The following is a 21,190-nucleotide window of genomic DNA, read 5'->3' on the forward strand; positions in this document are numbered from 1 at the left end:
GGTTCAAATGGCCCTGAGCACTATGGACTTAACATCTGAGGTCATCAGTCCCCTAGAACTTAAAACTACTTAAAACTAAGCTAAGGATATCACACACATCCATGCCCGAGGCAGGATTCGAACCTGCGACAGTAGCGGTCGCGCAATTCCAGACTGAAGCGCACGGCGTATTTGATTACTACCATAGGTCCCATGAAAGCCCCTGCCCACCTCCCTACGTCTGTGATGCAGTGATTGCACGAACGTCGTACGCCTGGATGATGGTTTGTCCAGACACAACAATCGAAATGGTATAACAAGAAAAATGCCTCATCCGACCAGGCAGCAAGTTTCCATTGATTCGCAACCCCAATCAGTGGTTTTATGCAGCTCTCAATGCTGCTCTAACCCGTGCGACGCTCTTCATCTCCGAATAACTATTGCAAACCACATCTTTCCTAATGTGCTTACTGTACTCATATCTTGGTCTCCTCTATGACTTTTAGCCCCCACATTTCCCTGCAGCACTAAACTGGTGATCCCTTGATGTCTCAACATGTGTCATATCAACCGATCCCTTCTTGTAGTCAAGTTGCACCACAAATTTCTTGTCTCCCCAGTTTTATTCAATACATCTATATTTACATGGATACTCTGCAAATCACATTTAAGTGCCTGGCAGAGGGTTCATCGAACCACCTTCACAATTCTCTATTATTCCAATCTCGTATAGCGCGCGGAAAAAACGAACACCTATATCTTTCCGTACGATTTCTGACTTCCCTTATTTTATCGTGGTGATCGTTTCTCCCTATGTAGGTCGGAGTCAACAAAATATTTTCGGATTCGGAGGAGAAAGTTGGTGATTGGAATTTCGTGAGAAGATTCCGTAGCAACGAAAAACGCCTTTGTTTTAATGATGTCCAGCCCAAATCCTGTACCATTTCAGTGATACTCTCTCCCATATTCCGCGATAGTACAAAACGTGCTGCCCTTCTTTCAACTTTTTCGATGGACTCCGTCAATAATCCTGTCTGGTAAGGATCCCACACAGCGCAGCAGTATTCTAAAAGAGGACGAACAAGCGTAGTGTAGGCAGTCTCCATAGTAGATCTGTTACATTTTCTAATTGCCCTGCCAATAAAACACTGTCTTTGGTTAGCCTTCCCCACAACATTTTCTATGTCTTGCTTCCAATTTAAGTTGTCCATAATTGTAGTTCTTAGGTATTTAGTTGAATTTACGGCCTTCATATTTGACTGATTAATCGTGTAACCGAAGTTTAACGGATTCCTTTTAGCACTCATGTGGATGACCTCACACTTTTCGTTATTTAGGTTCAATTGCCAATTTTTACACCATACAGATGTCGTTTCTAAATCGTTTTGCAGTTTGTTTTGATCTTCCGATGACTGCTAGTCGATAAACGGCAGTGTCATCTGCAAGCAACCTAAGGCTCATGCTCAGATTATCTCCCAAATCGTTTGTATAGATAAGGAACAGCAAAGGGCCTATAAACTACCTTTGGCAACGCCAGGAATCACTTATATTTTACTCGATGACTTTCCGTCAATTACTACGAACTCTGACCTCTCTGACAGGAAATCACAAATCCAGCCATGTAACTGAGACGATATTCCATTAGCACGCAATTTCACTACAAGCCGCTTGTGCGATACAGTGTCGAAAGCCTTCCGGAAATTCAGAAATATGGAATCAATCTGAAATCCCTTGTCAATAGCACTCAACACTTTAAGCGAATAAAGAGCTAGTTATGTTTCACAAGAACGATGTTTTCTAAACCCATGTTGACTGTGTGTCAATGTACCGTTTTCTTCGATGTAATTCATAATGTTCGAACACAATACATGTTCCAAAATTCTGCTGGATATCGACGTTAATGATATGGGCCTGTAATTTAGTGGATTACCCCTACTACCTTTCTTGATTAGTGGTGTGACCCGTGCAGCTTTCCAGTCTTTGGGTACGGATCTTTGGTCGAGCGAACGGTTGTATATGATTGTTAAATATGGAGCTAATGCATCAGCATACTCTGAAAGGAAGCTAATTGGTAAACAGTCTGGACCAGAAGCCTTGCTTTTATTAAGTGATTTAAGTTGCTTCGCTACTCCGAGGATATTTACTTCTACGTTAATCATGTTGGCAGCTGTTCTTGACTCGAGTTCTGAAATATTTACTTCGTCTTCTTTTATGAAGCCATTTAGGAAAGCTGTGTTTAGTAACTCTGCTTTGGCAGCACTGTCTTCGATAGTATCTCCATCGCTATCGTGCAGGGAAGGTACTGATTGTTTCTTGCCGCTAGCATACTTCACATACGACGAGAAACTCTTTGGATTTTCTGCCAGGTTTCGCGACAAAGTTTCGTTGTGGAAACTATTATAAGCATCTCGCATTGAAGTCCGCGCTAAATTTCAAGGTTCTGTAAAAGATTGCCAATCTTGGAGATTTTGGGTCTGTTTACTTTTGTTGCGTTGCTTCTGCAACAGTGCTCTGACCCGTTTTGTGTATCAAGGAGGATCAGTTCCGTCGTTTGTTAATTTATTTGGTGTAAATCTCTCAATTGCTGACGATATTATTTCTTTGAATTCAAGCCACATCTGGTCTACAGTTATATTATTTATTTGGAATGAATGGAGATTTTCTCTCGGGAAGGCGTTAAGTGAATTTTTATCTGTTTTTTGAATAGGTATATTTTTCGTTTATTTTTGAGGATTTGTGGGTTACAATATTCCATCTCGCTACGACAACCCTGTGTTCACTAATCCCTGTACCCGTTTTGATGCTCATTATTATCTCATCAATTACGTGATAGATCCAACCAATCTTCAGCTTTATTATGCAGCACTACATTTCGGGGAAGTTCTATTCCCTTTTTATATAAACTGTTTATCGTCCATGTTTCACTTCCATACATGGCTACACTCCAGAGAAATACCTTGAGAAAAGACTTTGCAACCCTTAAATCTATATTCGATGTTAACAAATTTTTCTTCTTCAGGAATGCTTTTCTTCCCATTGCCATTCTACAATTTTCATCCTCTCTACTTCGGCCATCATCAATTATTTTGCTTCCCAAATAGTAAAACTCATCTCCTACTTTAAGTGTCTCCTTTCCTACCCTGATTCCCGTAGCATCACCTGATTTAATTCGACTTGAGTCTATTATCCTTGTTTTGCTTTTGTTAATGTTCATCTTGTAACCTCCTTTCAAAGCACTGTCCATTCCGTTCATCTCCTTTTCCAAGTCCTTTGCTGTCTCTCACAGAATTACGGTGTGATTGGCAAACCTCGAAGTTTTATTAGTTCTCTCTAAACCTTAATTCCAGCTCCAAATTTTTCTTTGGTTTCCTTACTGCTTGTTCGATGTACGTATTGAATAACACCGGGGAGTGGCTGCAACCCTGTCAACTCCCTTTTCAAGCAAAGTCCCCCTTCACAACCCTCGACTCTTATAACTGCCGTCTGGTTGCCATACAAGATGTAAATAGCCTTTCGCTCCTTGTATTTTACCCCTGCAACTTCCAGAATTTCAGAGAGAGTATTCCAGTCAATATCGTCAAAAGCTTTCTCTAAGTCTACAAATGTAATAAATGTAGATTTGCCTTTCCTTAACCTATCTTCTGAGATAAGTTGTAGGTTGAGTACTGCCTTGCGTGTTCTTACATTCTCCGGAATCCAAATTAGTCTTCCTCAAAATCTGTTTCTACCACCTTCTCCATTCTTCTGTGAAGGATTCGTGTTAGTATTTTGCAACTATGGCTTGCTAAACTGATAATTCGGTAATTTTCACACGTGTCAGCACCTGCTTTCTTTGCAACTGAAATTATTATATTCTCCTTGAAGTCTGAGGGTATTTCGCCTGTCTCATACATCATGCTCATCAGATGGAAAAGTTTTGTCTTGCTGGCTCTCCGAAGTCTGTCAGTAGTTCTGACGAAATATCATCTACTCACGGGACCTTGTTTCTCCTTATATCTTTCAGAGCTTTGTCAAATTCTACTCGCAGTATCATATCTCCCATCTCATCTACGCCCACTTCCCCTTCTACAATACTACTTTCAAGTTCATCTCCCTCTTATAGACTCGCTATATACTCCTTCCACCCTTCAGCTTTCCCTTCCCTGTTTAGTACTCGTTGACCATCTGAGCTGTTGATATTTGTACAGCTCCTTCTCTTTTCCCTAAAAACCTCTTTAACGTTCCTGTAGGCGTTATCTATCTTTGCCCGAGTGAAATATGCTTCAAAATCCTTGCATTTGTTCTATTGTCGTTCCTACGTAGCAGTTTTCCTCATCCTGTCAGTTTCATTTTTTAAACGTATGTATTCCTTTTCGTCCTCTTCATTTGCCGAATTTTTTAATTTTTCTACTTTCATCAAATAAATTCAGTTTCTTCTGTTATCAAAGGCTTTGTATTAGGCCTAGTCTTTTTACCTATTTGACCCACTGCTGCCTTCACTATTTCATCTTTTAAAGCTACCCATTCGTCTTCTATTGTATTCCTTTCTCCTGCTCTAGTCATCCATTGCCTAACACTCCCTCTGAAACTCAACCATCTCTGTTGCTTTCAAATTGTCCAGGTCTCATCTCCTTAATTTTGTACTTTTTTCCAATTTCGTCAGTTTTAATCTACAGTTCACAATCAATAATTTGTGGTCAGTGCCCACATCTGCCAGTCAAATGTCTCAAAATTTAAAGTCTGGTTCCAAGATCTTTGTTACCGTTATAACTAATCCGAAACTTGCCGGTGTCACTAGATCTCTTCCACATATAAAACCTTCTATTGTTGATTCTTAAACCTTGTGTTAGCGACATTAAATTACGCTCTGTTCAAAACTGTACCAATCGGCTTCTTCTTTCATCCTTTCCCCCAGTCCATATTCATTTACCAATTTTTCCTTGCCGTTCTTTACCTACAATCGAATTCCACTCCCTCAATGCTATTAAATTTTCGTCTCCTTTAACTGTCTGAATAATTTCTTTTATCTCATTGTACATTTCTTCAATCTCTTCATCATCTGCAGAGCTCGTTGGTACGTAGACTTGTGCTACTGCGATAGGCATGAGCTTACCCGCATTACTATTTTCTTATTCATCATTAAACAAACTTCTGGATTACCCCTATCTGCCTTCGTAACTCCGTATTTACCTGACCAGAAGTCCTGTTCCTCCTGCCACCGAACTCCACTATTTCCCACATTATCTAACTTCAACCTATTCATTTACTTTTTTAAATTTTCTAAGTTAGCTTCCCGATTAAGGGATCTAACATTCCACGTTCCGATTGGCAGAGTGCCAGTTTTGTTTCTCCTGAACACTTAGGGGTCGTCTAAGGCGGAGCCACACATTCATCAGTGTGCACTAAACGGTGTGCTCTGAAATACTTGTGCCTTCACCATCATTGTACTCTGTCGCCAGGTCAGCCACAGGTCACTGCATATCCTGCCTTACAGAGAGAACGAGACTCCAACCTCAACGGTCTGTAATGAGACGTGTACGTCCAGCTCCTTGTCGCCTACTCGTTGATTCACCATTCTACAGCCACTTTCCGTACTTGCTCATTACAGAAGCAAGCAAACAGCCGACCACATTTGCCTCTGCCAGGATGCTCGTTGCCGGGCGCCGGACATAAGACTCTGCCCTTTCTCAAAATCGTTTGTGACAACGGATTTTCCCATTTGTGCCTCATATCGTCGCTCATATGACTTCCAGTTCGTCTTATATGTTTTTCTTACCGTGCCACGAGTTACAAATATCAGCAGGGTACATTCATTCTGGCGGTTGGCAGTGGTCGTAATGTTTTAGCTCATCAGTTTATTTACTGCATTGGAGTTGATTAAAGCTAGAAACAATGATCGACTATGCTACTAGATATGAACCAAGCATGTACTCCAGTGGTTAATAAACTAGACATGTATTCTGGAGAAAGGAATGGAAATCCCACAAACATGAGCTTGATTTAAATTCTTCGGGCATTACCTTCAGTATTGCAACCGAATGCTGACAAAGTTTCTTTTACGAATCAAACAGAAATTCTTCTCAAATCAGTCGCTTTGGCCGAGCGGTTCTAGGCGCTTCAGTCTGGAACCGCGCGACTGCTACGGTCGCAGGTTCGAATCCTTCCTCGGGCATGGATGTGTTTAATGTCCTTAGGTTTGTTAGATTTAAGTGGTTCTAAGTTCTAGGGAACTGATGACCTCAGATGTTAAGTCCCATAGTGCTCAGAGCCAATTGAACCATTTGAGCAGTCTCTTTCGTCGTGTTTGATCGCAAGTTTTCCAAAGCTCGGTCAAACTCCTATTGTAATATGAGTTCCAAATCAGCACGCATTTCGTCTTCTATCGCATTAGCATACAGTTCCTCTCCCTAGTAGAGACTGTCACTGTACTCTATTGGTCTACACGCAGTACTCTTAATGTTTATGTCTTTGCTTTTAATTTCATCTAAAGTTATTTTGAATTTTCTACGTGCTGAATCCTTCACATTTTTTAAATTAAAAGCAATCATTTCGCGTTTACTTCCATGTGGAACCTTTTGATTTCATTCCTAAGTGACTTACATCTGTGAACTGCTTTCTGTTCCTGAACGTTTTTTATTTCTTGCTTTCATCGATCATTGAACTATTACTTCTATTGCTCAAGGTGTCTTCGTTCTTACCTTCTTGTTACCAGTATTTCTTGTCGAACTTAACGCGACAGTTCTTTCTAGATATTTTGATTCCTCTTCAGTTGAAGTTCCAACTGTAGTATTAGAGTAATATGTAAAGCCTCAGAAAACCAACTCGCGTCCTCATTCCTCAATACTTTGTATACTACTTTCTTAGCACTGATTCATCCTGACGATTTTCTTACACTCGTTCTAGGTATTTTGATTTCTCTTTGCGTGAAGTTCCAACTGTAGTATTTGTCAGAGTAATATGTAAAGCCTCAGAAAACAAACTCACGTCCTCATTCCTCAATACTTTGTATACCACTTTCTTAGCACTGATTCATCCTGACGATTTTCTTACACTCTTTCTAGGTATTTTGATTCCTCTTCGCGTGAAGTTCCAACTGTAGTATTTGTCAGAGTAATATGTAAAGCCTCAGAAAAACCAACACATGTCCTCATTTCTCAATACTTTGTATACCACTTTCTTACCACTGATTCATCCTGACTATTTTCTTACACTTCATCATCACCAAATTGTGTCCTGAGTCTGTATCTGCTCCTAAGGGTGCCTGAAACTTCGTTATTTGATTTGGACACTCACCACGAAGTAATCAGACTGTTACTGACCCTCGTGTCCTGATATTTTTCGCGTGTAGATCCATCCCCCTTTTGTGATATTGAAACAGTGTGTTTGCTGCTTCTACCGGAAGTTGGTTGTATAACTCCCCAGTGCCATAGAGGAAAGACAGAGAAATAACTTCATGAGCCGCGCGGGATTAGCCGAGCGGTGTAGGGCGCTGCAGTCATGGACTGTGCGCCTGGTCCCGGCGGAGGTTCGAGTCCTCCCTCGGGCATGGGTGTGTGTGTTTGTTCTTAGGATAATTTAGGTTAAGTAGTGTGTATGCTTAGGGACTGATGACCTTAGCAGTTAAGTCCCATAAGATTTCACACACATTTGAACATTTTTTAACTTCATTAATGAGGTGTAGCAGGTTTCAGTTTGTATATGAGATGTTCTGAAATGCGTTTCTGTATACTACAATGGCCACATCGATATCTGTCTTTGATGCAACAAAGATTCCAATCCACGAACCCAGAAAACTAACTACATGTGTATCTCTGAGAGTGCAAGCTATTGTGCAACTGAAGGTGGGTAGAACCTGCTTTTGTTATCACGACCTTGCATTTACTCACGAGAAACTACGGTGGCAGTCATGTGGATTCTCAGGCACATATGTTTTACAACAACCTTCTCCAAAATCGTGTACAACTCACCTTTCGATACAGAAGAGCGCAACAGGCCACCCTGACCCTCATGCCGACATATGTGGTCAGCATGGTGTAGTGGTGGTGGCAGAACAGCTTCAGGAAGTTGATGATCACCATGAGGCTTGCGTAGATGTAGGCTTGATCTTCCGTAATAGTGCTGCCTGGACTGAAGTACTGAATAGTGTATCCCAGAAGTAGAGGCTGAGCCACTCTGCAACACAACGATTATTGACCAAATCAGCTCGATGTTGCTTTCCAGTTGTGGCGAGTGTGGGTAAATGCTCTCGATTCTGGCGCTACGGGGCCCGCTTCGGCGGGACGGCTTTCAGTGTGTGTTCCCTGTCGAAAGATCGGCAGGGAAACATCATCTGTCGTCACACAGGCGGTGAGCAGATTTAGTGCTACGTGCTTCGGCCTGGCCAAAAATTGGACTTATCGATTGGATTCGCCCAATCATGGTTACCTTTGGAACCTGTTGTATGGCAGCAGAAACTGGATTACAGTCGTCCGTTTGTTAAAAGGTGGTTGTAGTAAACTGTACTGTGATCTGGACAATGATGCAATGTGCTAATGTAATTATATTCTTTTAAATTTATATAAATTTTTGCTGTTCATTATTGACTAATAGCCACAGGCTATTGAATGGCAGTTCTGATTTTCGAAAAGGCCGTCTGCGGTAATTGGTAGCCGTCTTTATTGCTACCGTTTTAGCGGCCTATGTTTTAGGTGGCCACATTTAGATTAAAACTTGTTACCTCGAGCCTCTGGTGATTACAGTGTGGCGTTGATCTTTTGAAAGGAGTAGGCCGTATTTGAAATCGAATGTAATTTTTTAAATAAATGTCTTTGTAAAAGGAACTTAACGGCGTCATAGACCTGAGAGCTCTAACGATTTTTTTTAAATTCTGGCCCTGGCGGTCGTATACTGTAAGAGTTAAAATTTTAAATTTTCTAAATTCCCGTACAAGTATGTTATTCTGTTTATAATGATTCCACATATAAATCGTGCCAATGATATGTAAATGCTAACTGAGAGGTTCACAGCTACATCTGGATTTGATGTGAAATGATGGGCCGGGCGCTGTGACCAAGCGGTTCTAGGTGCTTCAGTCCGGAACCGCGCTGCTGTTACGGTCGCAGGTTCGAATCCTGCCTCGGGCATGGATATGTGTGATGTCCTTAGGTTAGTTAGGTTTAAGTAGTTCTAAGTCTAGGGGACTGACGACCTCATATGTTAAGTCCCATAGTGCTTAGAGTCATTTAAACCATTTGAAATGATGCTATTTTAAGTCTTTAATAAAGAAGTTTGCTGAATGATTTTGCACACTTCTCATAACAGCACCGCCACTCCTAACTATACACAGTATGGCCAGCTAAACGGGGCCTGCCACGCGGGGTAGCCTCGCGGTCTGGGGCGTCTTGTCACGGTTCGTGCGGCTACACCCGTCGGAGGTTCGAGTCCTCCCTCGAGCATGGATGTGTGTGTTAGTTGGCGTAAGTTAGTTTAAGTTAGATTACGCAGTGTGTAAGCTTAGGGACCGATGACCTCATCAGTTTACCACAAATTGCCAAATTAAACGTGTCCTCAGAATAAACACGTCAACTTTTAGTGACAGATCAAATTTCTTCGAAGTAATGTTGCTGGAGGTAATGGAGCAGAGAATGATATGCTGATGGGTTTTGCTAATGTGGAAAAATTTGAAAAAAGTGGCAATTCTTTCATTTTAATTAATTAGTTACACTTGCATGGGCGTACCCAGCGAGGGGCAGGTGCCCCCCCCCCCCTCCCCCCGGGAAAATATTCGCAGTTTTTCACTAGTTTACTGTTTTATTCAATAAGAAATACTGCATGTTTTCTCGGATTGTACAACTGCATTCTGGTATTTAAAATGTTTATTAAAAGCAGTTTTTCACTGGTTTACTGTTTTATTTAATAAGAAGTGCTGTATGTTGTCTCGAGTCCTTGTTTCCTGAGACTAGTATGACCTAGTTGAGTTCCTGGGTACGCCCTTGTCCACTTGTAAAGTAACCAGATAGCGGGTGTGCTTGGGCCTACATAACCAACCGGCCATGATGCCGAGGTAAAAGTGCGAACAGCCCCTAGCGGGAAATCGAGGTTCTTAATATAAAAGAAATAATCACAGCGAGTGATCAATTTAATAAATAAAACGACAAAAAGGGCAGATACCAATGCTTAATGAAAGGTAACGTAAAACTTAATAAAGATAATACTTTTAGTACGAGGGAAAGAGGCCTGTCTCAGATGTGGGATATGGCGGCCGCTTATTGGTTCATTTTGAAATTGGACGCAGCAGCAACGCCGCGGCTCGTGGTCTTGCGGTAGCGTTCTCGTCTCCCGGCTTCGATTCTCGGAGAGGTCAGGGATTTTTATCTGCCTCGAGATGACTGGGTGTTGTGTGTCTTTCATCATTTCATCCTCATTCACTCGCAAGTCGCCGTAGTGGCGTTAAACAACTTGTGGAGCGGCGGCAGAACTGCCCCGCGAGGGGTCTCCCGGCCACCAATTCCATACGCTCATTATTATTATTTACTAGAAACTGTGAACCCGGATATCACACTGGGAGAGATTTTGAGACACAAAAACAACCTAAGAAAAATAAAATAGGCAGTACGCGAGATTTTCAGTATTCTCTTGCTCAATACGAGAAAACATACAAAATGAATAGCGCCTTTTTGTAGAAAATATAATATAGTTTTTTTCTATACTGGGAAACGTTTTCGCTACAGGAAGCGAGTTAGGAGTTATTCAAGTGCAAAAGTAGCTCTCAAAAGCACCCCCACCCCTCACTGCCCCCCCAACATCCCCCCCCCCTTTCCCCGGATCAGGATTTTTAGTATGTTTTCCATGGGATTCACTCCTACCACTGTACAAAAACTTGTGACTACACGTGTTATTTCCTATTCGAACGTCTTCATTGACTGCCATCGTCTTCGTCAGCTATTTCGCTAACATTCCGAATTTAAACTTTGTCAACGTTGTGCATAAACTATTTATGCTTACAATTCGATCTCAACTTAACCCATACAAGGATACTAACTATGTAGTAAGAAGGTCAGACAGACGACAGGATTTCACTGTTAATTTTATGCTGTTAAAATTCGCAATTGTGAGGTAAAAATTACATAAACGTCAATTTTACAATTTGCGAGTGCACGAATAGCCTGGTTACGTAGTAATAGCCCAGTCAATGAAGACCAAAATTGGTCGAATGTGGGAAATATTCGTGAAGTCGCAAACTTTTACACATTGATAAGAGAGAGTGTCGTGAGCAACATACTGGAAATCCTGACTGGTGGGTTGTGAGCGTCGCGGCGTAGATGCCTTTAAAGGTCACATTTGTACCTTTTTATTGAACACCTCGAAAACTGTGGCCTCTCACGAAAACTTATTTCAGTACGAAATCAAACTAAATTTAATTTCCTACATGACAGGTCCTATTAATTTAATTTTTTTCTCTAGGGCATATGGTTTGTATGCACAAATCTCCCACACCGCACGTGCACTAAAACATACTTAGCTTTTGTAGGCCAGTTTGTGATAGTTTCCCGACTTGATGGACCTCAAGTGCCGTCCATCAAATTGTTCGCCTCGACTTCTTCTACACGACTGTAGTACTTTCTAAGCAGTTATCCTTTGCACTCTGTATACACTGAGATGCAAAGGACATGGGATAGCGATAGGCACATATACAGATGGTGGCAGTAACACGTGCACAACGCACAAAACGGCAGTGCATTGGCGAAGATGTCATTTGTACTCAGGTAATGCATGCGGAACGGTTCCCGGTGTGATTACGTCCACACGATGGGAATTAACAGACGTTGAACGCGGAGTGATATCTGGAGCTAGATTCATGGGATATTCCATTTCGGAAATCGTTAGGGTATGCAATATTCTGAGATCCCCAGTGTCAAGAGTATGCCGAGAATACCGTATTTCAGGCATTAGTCCTCGTCACGGACACTACAGCGGCCGACGGCCTTCACTTAATGATCGGGAACTGTGGCATTTGCGTAGATTCGTCAGAGCTAACAGACGAGCAACACTGCGTGAGGTAACCGCAGAAGTCAGTTTTGGATGTAGGGCGAACGAACCCGTTAGGGCAGTTCGGCGACATTCGTCGTTAATGGGCTATGGAAGCAAACGACCGACGCGAGTATCTTTGGTAACAGAACATCGCCTGCAGCACCTCTTCTGGTCTCCTGACCATATCGGTTGGACCCTGAAAAACAGTGGCCTGGTCACCTGAGTCCCGATTTCAGTTGGTAAGAGCTGACTGTAGGGTCGAGTGTGACACAGACACCACAAAGCCCTGACCCCGCCAACAAGGCACTGTGCAAGCTGGTGGAGCTCCATAATGGTGCGGGCTGTTCTCTAGTCCAACTGAACCGATCACTGACTGAAAATGGTTATTTTTAGCTACTTGGAGACCATTTGCAGCCATTCATGTTCATGTTTTCAGACAATGAGGAAACTTTTATTGATGACAGTGCGCCATGTCACCGGGCCCCAACTGTTCCCGACTGCTTTGAAGAACATTCTGGACAATTCGAACGAATGATCCGGCCACCAAGATAGCTCAATCTGAATCCCATCGACAGTCATGGGACATAATCGAGAGGTCAGTTCGTGCACAAAATTCTGCACCGGCAACAGTTTCGCAATTATGTACGCCTATAGAGGCAGCATGGCTCAGTGTTTCTATAGGTGACTTGCAACGACTTGTTGAGTCCACGCCTTGTCGAGTTGCTGCACCACGCCGTGAAAAAGGAAATCCGACAGTATATTAGGAGGTATCTCATGAATTTTGCTACCTTAGTGGAAATCTATGCGTTAGGCTTTCAATTAGTTTTGGATGTTTTCCGTTTTCTTTTGCGGTTGCGAAATAAACATGGAGTCCTAAGCCAAGAGAAAAGCAGCGTACTAATGGATTTGAGCTCTGCTGCTAGCGCGGAATACTGCACCTAAAATACACAGACAGAAGAATTAATGTCTTCATTACGGAGAAACTCATTATCTCCGAGTGCCTTTCTTCTTGCGTCAACGCAAAGTATCTCTAGTCCTTTGGCCCTATTGAGAGAAGAAATGGAAAAAAATCTCGAAAAACGTAACCATGGAAGATAAGATCGAGAGCACGAGATCGAGTGGGAGCGCAGTGAGCAGGTAGACAGACAAGAAGGCCTCCAGTCTGCGTCTTCAGCAGGCTCTAAGAGAAGCTGGTAACCGTCTGGGATGGAGACACTTGATTCGTGGGGTCAGGACGCTCAGCAATGAGCACAACGACTTTTGATGATGGTAAGATCTACTTAGTTATTGTAATTAAATGTAAATTTAAGAAATAGAATTGCGTGATGTATAGGAAATAACATACTTTTTGTTAATTGGTAAATAATATTTTACTCTGATAATTATAAAAGAGTCTTGATCGCAGATTTCTTTAAATCAAAGTGACCGGTTTCAATCCTTAAGGATCATCTTCAGACTCCAGAACGGCAGGTGGACTTCCATGGAGCAGGCTGCGCCGACCCACGACGCTGAACTACCGTTCTGGAGTCTGAAGATGATCCTTAAGGATTGAAACCGATCACTTCGATTAAAAGAAATTTGCGATCAAGACTCTTTTTTAATTATCATATTAATATAAAATCGCTGATAATGCTTCCAAAAATTTTATATTTTACTCTGTCTGACGACACGCCTATCGCAATATCACGTCAACTGAGGTGCAGCTTCACAGCTAGGAATTGAGTATGAAAACTTACTTTGATTCAACTCTAGATAACAGAGCATAGTGGCGACCGTTTTGTGTTAAGTAATTTGCTTATATATTCCAGCATAGCCCGTTGCCTTGTAGAAAGGCCAAATGATCATTATGAATTATGAATTATCTGTTGACACATACTCAGAACGGACTCAGAAAATATCTTGCTTCTGAAACACAACGAGTTCTCTATCTTCATTATACAGGGTGATTCAAAAAGAATACCACAACTTTAGGAATTTAAAACTCTGCAACGACAAAAGGCAGAGCTAAGCACTATCTGTCGGCGAATTAAGGGAGCTATAAAGTTTCATTTAGTTGTACATTTGTTCGCTTGAGTCGCTGTTGACTAGGCGTCAGCGTCAGTTGATGCTAAGATGGCGACCGCTCAACAGAAAGCTTTTTCTGTTATTGAGTATGGCAGAAGTGAATCGACGACAGTTGTTCAGCGTGCACTGAGAATCCGCGGGAAACAACTCAGTATGAACGTGACTCGCCTAAGGTGAATGTTTTCTGTGCCATTTCAGCCAATAAAGTTTTTGGTCCCTTTTTCTTCGAAGGTGCTACTGTAACTGGACTACAGTATCTGGAGATGTTAGAGAATTGGCTGTTCCCTCAGCTCGAACAAGAAGCACAACAATTCATATTTCAGCAGGATGAAGCGCCACCACATTGACACTTATCTGTCCGTAACTACCTGAACGTCAACTACCCGAAGCGATGGATCGGCCGCCAGGCAGCCCGTGACAGAGCACTTCATCACTGGCCTCCAAGAAGCCCTGATCTTACTCCCTGCGATTTTTTATTATGAGGGTATGTTAAGGATATGGTGTTTCGGCCACCTCTCCCAGCCACCATTGATGATTTGAAACGAGAAATAACAGCAGCTATCCAAACTGTTACGCCTGATATGCTACAGAGAGTGTGGAACGACTTGGAGTATCGGGTTGATATTGCTCGAGTGTCTGGAGGGGGCCATAGTGAACATCTCTGAACTTGTTATTGAGTGAAAAAAAACCCTTTTTAAATACTCTTTGTAATGATGTATAACAGAAGGTTATATTATGTTTCTTTCATTAAATACACATTTTTAAAGTTGTGGTATTCTTTTTGAATCACCCTGTATAATGGGTGTTATTGACAGGGATCTCAAACTGATTCCATGTTTCTAGATTTCAAAATGCTTTTGATACCATTCCTCACAAGCGGCTTCTAATCAGATTGCGTGCCCTTCGGAGTATCGCCCCTCTGTGCGACTGGATTTGTGATTTACTGTCAGAAAGGTGACAGTTCATAGTAATCGACTTAAAGTCATCGAGTAAACAGGAGTGATAACTGACGATCCCCAAGGAAGTGTTAGGTTCGCTTCTTATCTACGTATACAAATGATTTAGGAGACAATCTGAACATCTTAGATTGTTAGCAGATGATGCTGTCGTTTGCCGTCTGGTAAAGCCATCGGAAGATCGAAGCCAACTGCAAAATTATATAGACGTGTTGTCCGTGTGACCCTAATTAATGAAAAGTGTGAAAGAAGCCGTTAAATTTCGGTTACACGATAAATCACACAAATCTAAAGACTGTCAATTCAACTCAATACATAGGGATAACAATTACGAACAACTTAATTTGGAACGATCACATAGATAATTCCTGGGGAAGGCGAACCATACACTGCGTTTTATTGGTAGAACACTTAGAAGGTGCAACAAATGCACTAAAGAGACCGTCAGCATTACTCTTGTCTGACATTTACTAGACTAGTGCGCGGGGGCTGCGCGTTTTGTATCAACGCGAAATAGGGGCGAGAGTGTTATGGATATGATACCCGAGCTGGGGAGGCAATCATTAAAACAAAGTCGTTTCTATCTACAACTTTCTCCTCCGAATGTGGAAATATTTTGTTGACGCCCATTACAAATTGAGAACTTTTAGTGTAATGAAATAAGGGAAATCAGAGCTCGCACGGAAATACGAGTATTTAAGTGTCCGTATTTCGTGTACGCTTTTAGAGCGTGGAACAGTAGGAAACAGAGTGAAAGTCATTCGATGAACTTTCTGCCAGGCACTTAAGTGTGAATTGCAGAGTGGTCATGCAGATGCAGATGATCAGCGAAAGAAGGAAGTACAAAAATGTTCAGGGGGTACGTCGGGAATACAGCAATATATTTCCTTCGGGAATGAAATATATAGGAAGTGTAGGGGAGCCAAGGCGTAATGGCTGCAGGAAAGACGTGAAGAAATCGAAGAAGAAATAATGGTCAGAAGGACTTACTCAGCGAACTCAAAACCAGCTTCGGCGAAACGAAAAGCGAGAGTGGAAACATTAAGAGTGCAATTGGAATTCCTCTGTTGAACGCAGAGAAGAGAGTGGGTAGATGGAAAGAGTACACTGAACGCCTCTATGAAGGAGAGGAATTGTATGGTGACATGTATGTATGATGAGAATTTAGAGTCGATGTAGAAGACAGGATATTCAGTATTAGAGTCAGCATTTAAAAGAGCTCTGGGAGACTTGAGATCGAATAAGGGAGAAGGGATAGGTAATATTCTATGGGAATTTCTAAAATCATTGGGGGAAGCTGCATTAAACTACTAAACTACTGTTCAAGTTGGTGTGTACAATCTGTACCAGTGGATACATACCACCAGATCTTCAGATAAATTTCACCCACACAGTTCCGCAGACAGCAAGAGCTGATAAGTGCGATAGCTATTGCACAGTCAGATTAACAGTTCGTGCATCCAAGCTGTTGACAAGGATAATATACACAAGAACATAAAAATTAATTGAGGATCAGAGAGACAGATTTGACTTGGTGCTTAATAATGGAAGCAAGACTGAAGAAAAGTCGAGACACGCTCATAGGATTTGTCAACCTGGGAAAAGCGTTCAGCAATGTAAAACGGTGAAGATCTTAGAAATTCTGAGAAAAATAGGGGTAAGCTATTGGGAAAGACGACTAAGTTACAATGCGTACAAGAATCAAGAGGTAATACATAGAAGGGACGCAGTCTTTGGCCTCTACTGTTTAGTCTACAAATCTAAAAAGCAATAACGAAAATAAAAGAAAGTTTGAAGAATATCAATAAGATCTGATAATAACATTGCCGTCCTCAGTGAAAGTGAAGAATTACAGGGTCTGCTGAATGGAATCAACAATCTAAAAGTGCAAAATATAGACTGAGGGTAAACCGTAGAATGACTAAAGTAACGAGAAGTAGCAGAAATGAAAATAGCGAGATGTTTAACATCAAAAGCCGAAATCATGACGTAGAGAGAGTTAAGGTCCGTAATCAGGAAGTAGACAAAGTTAAGGAAGTCTGCTGCGTTGTAAGCAAAAAGACCCATGACGCATGCTGGAGCAAGTATTTCGAAAATCGGCTTCGGACCATTAGGGGCATTACCATTAACCTAGAAAAACTTGCTCTTCGTCCTGATCCTTTACGCTCAAGAGATGTCAAAGGGTCACCGTGAATTTTCTGCAATCCGGCGTCATGCCAATGTTATATGAAGGGGCATTTGGTCAGCACACCACTCTCCCAGCCGTTTTGTCAACTTCCCATACCTTCGAGCCACTACATTGAGGTGAAAAAAGTCATGGGGTACCCCATAACCGAATTGGACCTCCATTTGCCCGGCGTAGTGCAGTAGATCGATGTGTCATGGAGTCAACAAGTCGTTGGAAGCCTCCTGAATAAATAGTGAACTATGCTCCCTCTACAGCCGTCTGTTGTTGTTGTGATCTTCAGTCCTGAGACTCGTTTGATGCAGCTCTCCATGCTACTCTATCCTGTGCAAGCTTCTTCATCTCCCAGTACCTGCTGCAACCTACATCCTTCTGAATCTATTTAGTGTATTCATCTCTTGGTCTCCCACTACGATTTTTACCCTCCACGCTTCCCTCCAATACTAAATTGCTGATCTCGTGATGTCTCAGAAAATGCCCTACCAACCGATCCCTTCTTCTTGTCAAGTTGTGCCACAAACTCCTCTTCTCTCCAATTCTATTCAGTACCTCCTCATTAGTTATGTGATCTACCCATCTAATCTTCAGCATTCTTCTGTAACACCACATTTCAAAAGCTTCTATTCTCGTCTTGTCTAAACTATTTATCGTCCACGTTTCACTTCCATACAAGGCTATACTCCATACAAATACTTTCAGAAACGACTCCCTGACACTTAAATCTATACTCGATGTTAACAAATTTCTCTTCTTCAGAAATGCTTTCCTTGCCATTGCCAGTCTACATTTTATATCCTCTCTACTTCGACCATCATCAGTTATTTTGCTCCCCAAATAGCAAAACTCGTTTACTACTTTAAGCGTCTCATTTCCTAATCTAATTCACCCAGCATCACCCGATTTAATTCGACTACATTCCATTATCCTCGTTTTGCTTTTGTTGATTTTCATCTTGTATCCTCCTTTCAAGACAGTGTTCATTACGTTCAGCTGCTCTTCCAGGCCCTTTGCTGTCTCTGACAGAATTACAATGTCATCGGTGGACCTCAAAGTTTTTATTTCTTCTCCGTGGATTTTAATACGTACTCCGAATTTTTCTTTTGTTTCCTTCACAGCTGGCTCAATATACAGACTGAATAACATCGGGGAGAGGCTACAACCCTGTCTCACTCCCTTCCCAACCACGGCTTCCCTTTCATGCCCCTCGACTCTTATAACTGCCACCTTCAGAATTTGAAAGAGAGTATTCCAGTCAACTCTAAGTCTACAAATGTAGAAACGTAGGTTTGCCTTTCCATAATCTATTTTCTAAGATAAATCGTAGGGTCAGTATTGCCTCACGTGTTCCCATATTTCTACGGAATCCAAATTGATCTTCCCCGAAGTTGGCTTCTACCAGTTTTTCCATTCGTCTGTAAAGAATTCGTGTTAGTATTTTGCAGCCGTGGCTTATTAAACTGATAGTTCGGTAATTTTCACATCTGTCAACTCCTGCTTTCTTTGGGATTTGATTTATTATATTCTTCTTGAAGTCTGAGGGTATTTCGCCTGTCTCATACATCTTGCTCACTAGATGGTAGAGTTTTGTGAGGCCTGGCTCTCCCAGCTCTTCACGCAGTATCATATCTCCTATTTCATCTTCATCTACATTTCTATAATATTATCCTCAAGAACATCGCCTTTGTATAGACCCTCTATACACTCCTGCCACCTTTCTGCTTTCCCTTCGTTGCTTAGAACTGGGTTTCCATCTGAGCTCTTGATATACATGTAATTGCTTCTCTTTTTCTTCAAAGGTGTCTTTAATTTTCCTGTAGGCAGTATCTACCTTACCCCTAGTGATATGCGCCTCTACATCCTTACATTTGTCCACTAGCCATCCCTGCTTAGCTGTCTATAATTACGAAAGTGTTTCCCGTGCAGGATTTTGTTCTTGAGCTGACCTCTTGATTATGTCCCTTAAATGTTCTATGGGATTCATGCCTGCGATATCTGTGGCCAGTCACTCCCACGAACTGTCCCGAATGTTCTTTAAATCAACCGCGAACAACTGTGACTCGGTGGCATGCCGAATTGCCATTCATAAAAATTTCATTGTTCTTTGGGAACAGGAAGTCCAAGACTGGCTGCAATGATTTCCAAGTAGCTAAATAACAATTTCCAGTCAATGATCGGTTCAATTGGACCAGAGGACCCTGTCAATAGCATGCAACTACAGCCCACGCCATTATGGAGCCACCACCAGCTTGCACAGTCCCTTGTAGACAACGCAGGTCCATGGCTTTCGCCACACTAGAACCCTACCATTATATCTTACCAACTGAAATCTGACTCATCTGACCAGGCACGGTTTCCCCCCCAGTCGGATAGGGTCCAAACGATATGGTCACGAATATAGGAGAGCCGCTGCAGGCGACATGGTACTGTTAGCAAAGGCGCTCACGTAAGCCATCTGCTGTCATAGACCATTGACGCCAAATTGAACCGCACTGTCCCAATGGATAGCTCATCGTATTTCCCACATCGATTTCTGCGAATATTCAAATGGTTCAAATGGCTCTGAGCACTATGTGACTGAACATCTGTGGTTATCAGTCCCCTAGAACTTAGAACTACTTAAACCTAACCAACCGAAGGACATCACACACATCCGTGCCCGAGGCAGGATTCGAACCTGCAACCGTAGCGGCCACGCGGTTCCAGACTGAAGCGCCTAGAACCGCACGACCACACCGGCCTGCTTCTGCGAATATTTCACGCATAGTTGCTTGTCTGTTAGCACTGACAACTCCAAACAAACGCTGCCGCTCCCGGTCGTCAAGTGAAGGCCGTCGGCCACTGCGTTATTCGTTTTGAGAGGTAATGCCTGAAATAACGTACTCTCGGCACACTCTATACTCTGTGGATCTCGGAATAATGAATTCCCTAACGATTGCCGAAATGCGTCTAGCTCCAACTACCATTCCGATTTCAATGTCTATTAATTCCCATCGTGCGGTCATATTCACGTCGGAAACCTTTTCACACGAATCACCTGAGTAGAAACCACAACTCCGCCAGTGCACTGTCCGTTTATACCATGTGTACGCGATTCTACCGCCTTCTGTATATGTGCATCTCACAGTACTATGGCTTTTGTCATCTCATACCACTTCTCAATTAAGTACCCTTTCAGTTGGCATCGTGAGGCTGTGTGCACCGTGTACCAGTCCTCCCACCAAGGAAAAATCCTTTGCAGTATTGGGTATCGAACCAGTGTCCTCCACATGGCAGCAATCTGTTCTGAATACTCAGCTACGGTGTAAGCTTATTTGCCCGTCGCTGATACAGAAGACCGCAAACTTTCTTTCCTTCTCGTCTGGGCAAGCTGTCCAGTGACCAGAGTACATGTAAAGCTTACTGGGACAGGGTAAATGTTAGCTACAATGAAGCAGATAATTCCATTGTAATATTGGCATTCTCATTTGATATCCCCCACAACTGACAAAATTTACAAAAAAAAAAAAAAAAATTTGAATTTCTTTGTCCACCCACACACTCCTGAGAATGGCACATTAACAATTTACTATTACGCGCCCCTATACCGGCAGCTACGTTGATAAATACTCGGCACCTCGCAAGGATAACTACCAGATCAAGAATATTAGGTACGTTGCTGGGAGTGGTTAAGCGTTGGTGAAAATCTCGCTTCTGAGCACACAAAGAACTCTAACCGCAGAACTCTGCACGGAACACGCGTTGGTGCAGTGCTGCGATACAGACCGTATACCTCCCTTCGAAGACGATGGGCCAAGACGCCGTCTTCAAGTCCGTACCGCTCGATGGTTGAAGGCGAAGTCCCCTTCTCCACAATTCTCTCGTCTCCTACGCGTACGAAAGCGAGGCGGAAGAATACTCAGTTTCGGCCAATGTCGAACGCTCTATCACCGCCGAAATGCGTCCACTAAGATCTACCCAATGATCGAGTAGGTCATAACGCCCCTAGCCAAACTAAATTCCCGTCGTCGCCACGTGTTGC

General features: G+C 42.4%; 1 protein-coding gene across 1 annotated transcript in view; it reads right to left on the minus strand.

Annotated features, from left to right (window-relative positions):
• Positions 1 to 21,190, minus strand: part of LOC126456436 (ATP-binding cassette sub-family C member 4-like) — a 130,218-nt gene that overhangs the window by 92,704 nt on the left and 16,324 nt on the right. Inside the window, exon 4 of the mRNA XM_050092186.1 lies at positions 7,926 to 8,130. Coding sequence (XP_049948143.1) covers positions 7,926 to 8,130 — 205 coding nt within the window. The remainder of the gene's footprint in view (positions 1 to 7,925; positions 8,131 to 21,190) is intronic.

The sequence above is a fragment of the Schistocerca serialis genome, chromosome 2, assembly GCF_023864345.2.
Source record: "Schistocerca serialis cubense isolate TAMUIC-IGC-003099 chromosome 2, iqSchSeri2.2, whole genome shotgun sequence".
Lineage (NCBI taxonomy): Eukaryota > Metazoa > Arthropoda > Insecta > Orthoptera > Acrididae > Schistocerca > Schistocerca serialis.